The sequence below is a fragment of the Apis dorsata genome, unplaced genomic scaffold (assembly GCF_000469605.1).
Source record: "Apis dorsata unplaced genomic scaffold, Apis dorsata 1.3 scaffold_132, whole genome shotgun sequence".
Classification (NCBI taxonomy): domain Eukaryota; kingdom Metazoa; phylum Arthropoda; class Insecta; order Hymenoptera; family Apidae; genus Apis; species Apis dorsata.
In genome coordinates, this window is record NW_006263425.1 from 276,884 (window position 1) to 285,062 (window position 8,179).

An 8,179-nucleotide genomic window follows, 5' to 3' on the forward strand; every position below is an offset into this window, starting at 1 on the left:
TAGGGTGTCGAACGCCGCATCCAATCGGAATCATTACGACACGGATACGAGCGTATTACAATCGAGACCCAGCACGGCCCGTCCCGAGAACGTGTTCTCGTCGTCGGTTCGGCGACGACCGGTGATGAAGGGCAGACTGACGCCCCACCAGAGCTCGACCGCCCCGTATCCGGAAGCTAGGGACGCCGAGGGAACGGAAATGGCGGCGGAGGAGACGAGTTTCTACTCGGCGGTGACCACCATGGGAGCGGGGAGCGAGGTTGGGGAGAAGGAGGGGGGAGCGAGCGACTCGACGACGAGCGTTGCAACGACGAGCACCACGGATGAAGCGGGGAGGAAGGAGGAAGAGGAAATCGAGAGTGAGATCACGGTAGGGACGGGTTACCATTCTCGGGGTGGGGTGGAGAATGGGGGAAAGGTAGTTGTGGAAGAACCGGTCGTCGTCGTCACCGAGAAATCCGTGGACGAGAGCCAATTGAGGGAAAGTTGGGGGATCACGGAGCAATATTCGACGGCGAGGGTCGAGGAAACGACCGAAATTGGTGGGAAGGAGGTGGCGGAGAGCACGACGAAATTCGAGATACCTTCGGAGGAGGAGGAGTTATTCGCGAAAGCGTCGCAGAGCGTCGCGGATCTGACCAGTTCCGCTTCCGCCCTTTACGACAAACCTGGAATGTTCAAGGCTGTGTCTCCTGAGAGTAGAATAGCTGCCTCCCACTTCAAGATCCCCACTGACGAGCCCACTTTACCTATCGAGGCGTTCTTCCAGGAATTGTCGAGGAAGAGTTAAATGGAAAACGGGAATCGTTTGAAGATTCTTTTCGCTTATGAAGGAAATTCAGGCATGAGAAGATTCTTTGGAGAAAATTGTTAAGGGATGTTTGATTTTGGAGCATGTTTCTCTGTTTTTTTCGAAGGGAGGATTGGATGAATGTTTTATTTTTTTTTTTTTTTTTTTTTTATAGTTTGTTCCACTTTCACTTTTTCGTCACTTTTTCGTACGTGGAATCTTCATGCACCATGTTCACATTGTAAATATTTGAATCGAAATATGCCAAAAAAAATAGAGAGTTGGAGAAGGATCGTTGTTGAATCATGGATGGAATAGACGATTCTTTTGGATGGAGGAGTTAAAGAAATCTTGTTTAATTTGAAAAAAAAAGAAAAGAAAAATTGGAGAACACTGTATATTCGATAACCGAAAAAACTTTTTCTCTAAATGGAATAATGGAACTTTAAAAACAACGATTTTTTTCTGGATGAAAAGATGGAAGAAAAAATTCAAGGGAGGATGCAATACGTAGAATATTCACAAACATATTTATAGATCGATATTTTTTTTTATTATTATTATTATTACGTATCCTGTGATGACATTCGTTTCTTACCATCAGACTTAGTAACTTCGTGGAAAAAACATACCAAATGTACGTACGTGTGTACTCGATTAGATTTAATTTAAAATTACCCTCATCCTAATCTAGATGCGTATCTAAATAAATTATTATTTATTTAAAACCACGCGCCATTCAAATTTCGTTCTCGATTTTCACGCTCAGGCATCCCTTATTTTTCGTGTTTTTTTCTTTTTTTTTTTTTTTTTTTTTTTTTTAACGATGGCGTGCGGTATAATCGTAGAATAACAAAATAACGGATGCTACGGGATCTTTTGTAAATATAAGTAAAACTCAGAACTTAGTTCTCTTCTTTTGTTTCGAGCTAATTCGACGCTCGACGCTTTGAATTAAATTATATTTAATACCGCGATGGATGATACTTTGGAAAAATTTTGTTTAACGATCAATAGATTAATTAATGAAATTATATTAAATTACATCATTCTTCTCGAAAATAAGGGATCAAAATTTTCCACCAAAGAATTTATATTATATATTTCTACGAGAATACAATAAGAGCATTGAAAAAAAAATAATAAAAAAGAAAAATTCAAGAGAGCCTCTCGAAAACAATGAGAGGAGAAAAAAAAATTTCGATTCCCATATTTTCGATTTATTTTCATCCATCGCAAACGATACTCATATTTTCCAACGAAAATATGAAAAATATTCGTCGATTTTCTTTCCACACGAAACAGTGGAATAACGAATAAAATCGTATCGTGTTATTTATATTAATTAAGCAACTCCATGTATATATATACGTGTGTATATATATATATATATATACACAATAAATATAAAGTACATAAAATATCTCGTTATTTACATCATTATAGGTTGTCTGTGTCGAGCAAAGGAATACGAATAATACTTATCGCAAAATCGATATACGTATCCACGTGTAGACACGTGGTATATATTGTTTATCGTCGAAGAAAATCATCTATCTATTATTATTATATTCGTTCGTTCAAATCGTTTTAACAACACGTTACAAGTTCGAGTAAAATACTAGTTTGAATAATAAAGCTCCCGTTTCTTTATACAATTTTAATTAAACGGAGGATATAACGCCATCAAGAGTCACAGGTATGTAATCATCACACACACTGCACAAGCACAGCATCATATTTCAATTATTACACAATTTATCACACTCTGACGAAGGCAAAATAGTACTTTACCCGTGCTACGTGCTTACAACATACATATTACGTATATATATATATATATATCTATGCATTCGAATGTATCCCCTTACATACATAATCCGCTTGGTTACATACCATATATTCGTTTTATATATATATATATATATGTATAGGCCTACGAAGATTACTTTGATTGTATCTAATTTAGAATTATGCACAGGCCGTAAATTACACATTGAACGCGCGTAACGAGTATATACTATATATAATCATCCATTAATTAATTTTCATCAATTAATTCTTCTCTTTTTTTATTTTTTTTCTCGTGTAAAACTCCTCATATTTTTCTCCTCCTTTTTTTTTTTTCTTTTTCTTTTCGTAATTGACAATTAGTTTCATGCGATTAAGTTTTTTTCCTCTTTTTCTCTCTTTTTTTTTTTTTTTTTAATTTTTCGTTTTTGCTTAATTCGTTCAGTCATTCAAGGTACCCTTGTATACGATATACGTATATATAATGTATATATATATATATATTTATAATATATATATATATGTGTGTGTGTGTATGTATATACATAACAATATTAAACACTATCAGACGAAGTAGGCACACGCATACCAAAGTATTTACAAATCGCACGCGCGGTTGAACGCGCGAGCAAGAAGTGGACGTTGAGACTAAACTTCCGGTGTATATAATATGCACATCGAGTATAACATGTACGTTCACGCGCAGAGTACAAGGTTCTCTGTACAAGAATCCTTTAACCCTCGTGGTCGTTCGATGGTTGGGTCATTTTTGACCTATATATACATATACATATATAGGAATCGAGGATAATTGGATAACGAAAATAGAATTAGATAAAATTTGAATCTAATTTGGGTCACGTAATTTGATCCAATCATCGTACTTTGGCGTTAATAATACCGGAGGGTTAAAAATGGGGAGAGATCGCAGGTATCTGTAGAACGCAGCAGAAGAGAGGAACGACTATAAAATGAAAAGCAAAAAACCTGAGATTCACGAATACATTCGCCTAAACTTCGAGTTTAATTCGGGTCCAAGGATAATAATTCGAACGTCCAGTTTCTCATTTCTCACTGACGTGTCAATGTATACAGTGTATGATATACAATTGACCACGATTTATCGAAATTTTATTTTTTTAAAGGTTCGGGTTAACATTTAATTTTGAATCTAAGAATTTCGAAGCATCGAGGATCCTTCACTGAATACCGAAAGTTCTAAAAATTCGAAACTTCGAACGAAAATTAGAAGAATTAAATATTGATTTTTCCTTGGAAGAAAGGAAAAACTGTACATGATAAATATATAAAATGTATAGAGGTAGAGAAGACATTCGAATTTTTATTCTAGGCCATAAATTTCTCCACAACTGATATAATGCATAACGATTACGAGGTTACAGGTTTTTTGGTCTATGAACGAATTGGTCCTTGTACAAAACTACGCAGGGGTAGTTCGACGATAAAAAACTCGATACACGGCTAGAAAATGATTCTAACATGCTTATCGACACGCGACGAAATCCGCTCAGAGAGTTTGCTCTCTCGCGATAAAAATAATACAAGTACAAACTTAGAGATATAATCCTTTCCCAAATTCCAGCCCAAATTCTAAGCTAAGGCAAAGTTTGAGCATAACCATAGGTTGTTCAAAAATGAGATAAAATAATCCAGTTAATGAATGATCAAATTGTGCGTACAAATATTATATTTAGAAATTTAAAAATTTCAAAAAGAATTAATAATAAAAATTTACAGATTCTGTGAACTGAATAAGAAAAGTATAATAAAAAATAATTCAGTGATTAACATTATTATTGGAAAATAATTTGCACATTTTGCTTGGAAAAAATATTCTAAACTCCTCGTACACGTTCAGTATCATTTAAAGAATAAGATTTAACAATCTTTATTAAATCAACTTCAAAAAAATCGAATTGGGGAATGAATATAGAGATAGAAACGAAAAAATCAATTATCGTCATTAGACTGGTGATAAACTGGAGATAGAACAACTTGATCAAGTTTCGAAGAGAAGAAAAGCTATTATACACGAAATTTTACAATTAAAAATTCTAAGATCTTACGATTAATTGGCGACTAAGAATCTCTTTTTCCTCGTTCTTATTAAATTTATTTCTAGTCGACATATTATTTCGACGCGGTAAAGTCGAAATCATATCAAAATACGCTGAACAGTAGAGGATAGTAGATCCTTCTACTTGCGATTACACGCGCCAATGCGCATATCGATTACAAATCGTCGTTTATTCTTTTGTTTCTTTTTTCTTTTCTTTTCTATTTATTTTTTATATTTACAACGAGAATACAAAATGGTTTAGCACTCGATAACAATCAGAACGGTGTGTAGTTTTTAATAAAACGTACTAGAAAAAGGAAGTTGCGCGTTATACCGTGTATGTGTGTATATATATAAATACGACGTACAATGTGTATACATATAATTCACGGAAATACTTGTCTCCTATATAAACCTGTTACTCCATTTTTTTTTCTTTCTTTTTTTTCTTAGACAGCATTTTTTTTTTTTTACGATAATATATACGTAACTGAAGCTGATAATTAAGGTTTTCGCGCTATGCTTAACTAACAGTCAGTCCTTCGGCTCGCTCGCTGTTTTTTCGTCCTTTTTATTTTATTTTATTTCATTTATCTAGAAACTAGTCTAATGTAGCACACATGTCGTTGTTACAACGCGAGTAATGATTCTTTTTGTTCATCATGATACGATATGATCATCAATGGTAACAAAATTTTATGATAAGAGTAAGTGTAGTGTATTGTATATAGTAAATTGTTTATATAGTTAAGAAATTATGAAAAGGAGATAAAAATTAGAAAAGAAAAAAAAATAATTTGGAAGAAAATATTTATTGTATCATTACGCTAGTATAATAAGCTCGTTCCAATTTTTTAAGTTTGATTGAATATTTGAAGTTTTGTTATATTAGGAGCGACTCTTTAATGTTCTAAACTTTGAGAATTCGATACTTAAAAAATTCAAAGCTTTATAAATTTGAAATTTTAAAAATTTTTGAAAATTTGAGGATTCAAAGCTCTCGAAAATTTCAGAAAGTTCAATGCTCTCTCCGAGAAAGCTCGGAGTTTTAAGAATTCGATATTTTGAGAATTCAAAGCTCTCGAAAAATTGAGAGAACAATGCTTTAAAAATTCGAAATTTTAAAAAATTCAAAATTCTGAGACTTTAAAAATTACAAATATATCGTAATTTTGTTTTTAACTAATATATGACACCGAACATTTCATTCTAATCTTCAAACAGATTGATTCTTACGATATTTATTTAATTCCAAATATTTATTTTTAATTATGATAATATTTTAGGACAAAATTAACGTTTAAACTTCGTCGTAGTAATTAATCAATCATGAACGTAAAATAAATAACTCGTCGATATTTATTTCCAATTAATTGGACTACGATTTCAATCATATACTGCAAATGTAAAAAAAAATTCGCGAGAAAATTGTTAACAATTGTGTACATTTTTTTCGCGAAGAAAGAAAATAAATAATGGAGAATAAATTGCATTAAAGCGACAGATATAATAAAAATGGCGGCAGTTGTTGACGCGATTTGTATTCAGAGAAGGTGCTTTTAAGCCGTCAAAGTTTTTAACTTTCAATTCGAGAGTTATTAAACTGGAATAGGAAAGAAAGAAACGAAAAGTACTTTTGAAGGAAATATGACATCTAACCGATTCACAAACAAAGTGGAAAACTTTCCTTTCGTTTGGATACTTAAAATATAATGGGAAATCAATTTTAAAACGTTATAGCAGAAATTTAAATTGTTTTTAATAATTTCAATTATTTCAACAATACGAAATTATTAATATACACCAGGAAAATATAAAATTATATATGCTTTTTGAAACATGTAGCTTCTGTTAATTGAGGTTAAAAATATTATATATATTAAATCGTTAAATATTAAATCGTTAAATATTAAATCGTTACTGTTTTAATTAATGAATATATAAAATGTAAATAGACTCCTTTTTTAAAATAATTTTTATTTTTTTTTTTTACATTAAAAAAAAATAATCAAATTCTCGTAAAGATAATTCAAAAAAACTAAAATTTTTAGGAAATAATGGGAATTAGGAAATAAAAACTAATATAAAAATAATAAGAGTTCAAAACGATAGAAAGAAAAATTTCTAAGAAGAAAATTTCACCAACGAGAAGAAATTTCCTTCCTCGCCATAAAAAATGTGTTGCCAATGAAAGTCTAAGTAACAAATCGCATGAACTATGTAGCACGCACATAGTTGTGTTATCGCACAATGTGCTATCCGCCATATTCGCCAGATGTTGTGCTGCGGAAGATTTACGATTGTTTAAAACATTATAAAATTCATCTAATGAAAAATCACTGAAGAACGACTTACAGTATCTGCAACAAACGAAACCTTTTATCCTAATGGAATATATAAATACCCGACAGGATGGGGAAACAGATTTATAAACCTTTTTTCAGGATCGACAAGCATTGTATCGAGCCATTGCTCTATTCGCCTAACTCAATTTTTTACCATACTCTATCTCTATACATCTTTTGAAACTTAATATCCCGTTGTTCGTTTCCAATCGATTTTCCATTCCTTCTTTCTTTTGTCTCTATTCTCTTCCCCTAGAAACAATGCTGTTTTCTGTTCTATTCAAAATTGAAATAGAATCGATTTTTTTTTACACGTTTCGAAGATAAGTTCAAGAAAAAAAATTTTTTTGTAGGTTTATATGATTTTTTGGAAATTATGAAATTTTTCAAAAATTGGAACGATCTTATTATTCCAATTAACAATCGATTCAAAAGGATTGTTCCAAAGAAAATTTTTATTTGCTTTGTATTTCTATCTTAATATTTTTTTTTTTTTCTTTTAATAATGATGCATTTATTATTAGATTTATTATACGATTTCATAGTTTACTTATTATATTTACTTATTATTTTTTACACTTGGCAAATAATTTAGATAGTCTTTCTACGGATACAACAGGACATCGATATTTATTTGTAAAGATCTTCAAATGAATTTTCTTATAATAAATCCTGGACCAAAATCTTGTATTAAATATAAATACCAAAAAAATACTATCAAAATGTTATTTTATCATCGAATTTTACACCGAGTGAAAATATTAAATTCTTTGATATATTAAAAAAATAATTTACACGATTAAAAATTAATTAAATATTTCCTTGGAAGAAATATAATCGCTACAAAATTCAAAATGAAGAATCGACATGCCGAAAGACTAACTCGTGATGTACTTCTAACACTTTCAAGCGGGTCCAATCTATTCTACGACCCTTTTTTAGAATTTCCATGTGTGGCTTTGGCGTTGGTCCACTTTAGTACGTTATTATCACTTTGTTACTATTATTTCTTTTTTTTTTTCCCCTATTTTTATTACAATTACTTCGTTATTTGTTATTTTATTTCGCGTGCATCGACGATCTATCGAATCGAAAAATTCGAAGCTTTAGAGATCGCCAAGTCAAAATCGCGTGCAATGAAACGTCAAACGTTTCTTTTTTTTTTTTTTTTTT

At 31.7% G+C, this 8,179-nt stretch overlaps 1 protein-coding gene across 1 annotated transcript in view; it reads left to right on the plus strand.

Moving 5' to 3' along the window:
- Nucleotides 1-1,637, plus strand: part of LOC102674566 — a 7,900-nt gene extending 6,263 nt beyond the window's left edge. Inside the window, 1 exon segment of the mRNA XM_031509221.1 lies at nt 4-1,637. Within this exon segment, the coding sequence (XP_031365081.1) occupies nt 4-790 (787 nt within the window). The 3' untranslated portion in view covers nt 791-1,637.
- The last annotated feature ends 6,542 nt before the right edge of the window (nt 1,638-8,179 follow it).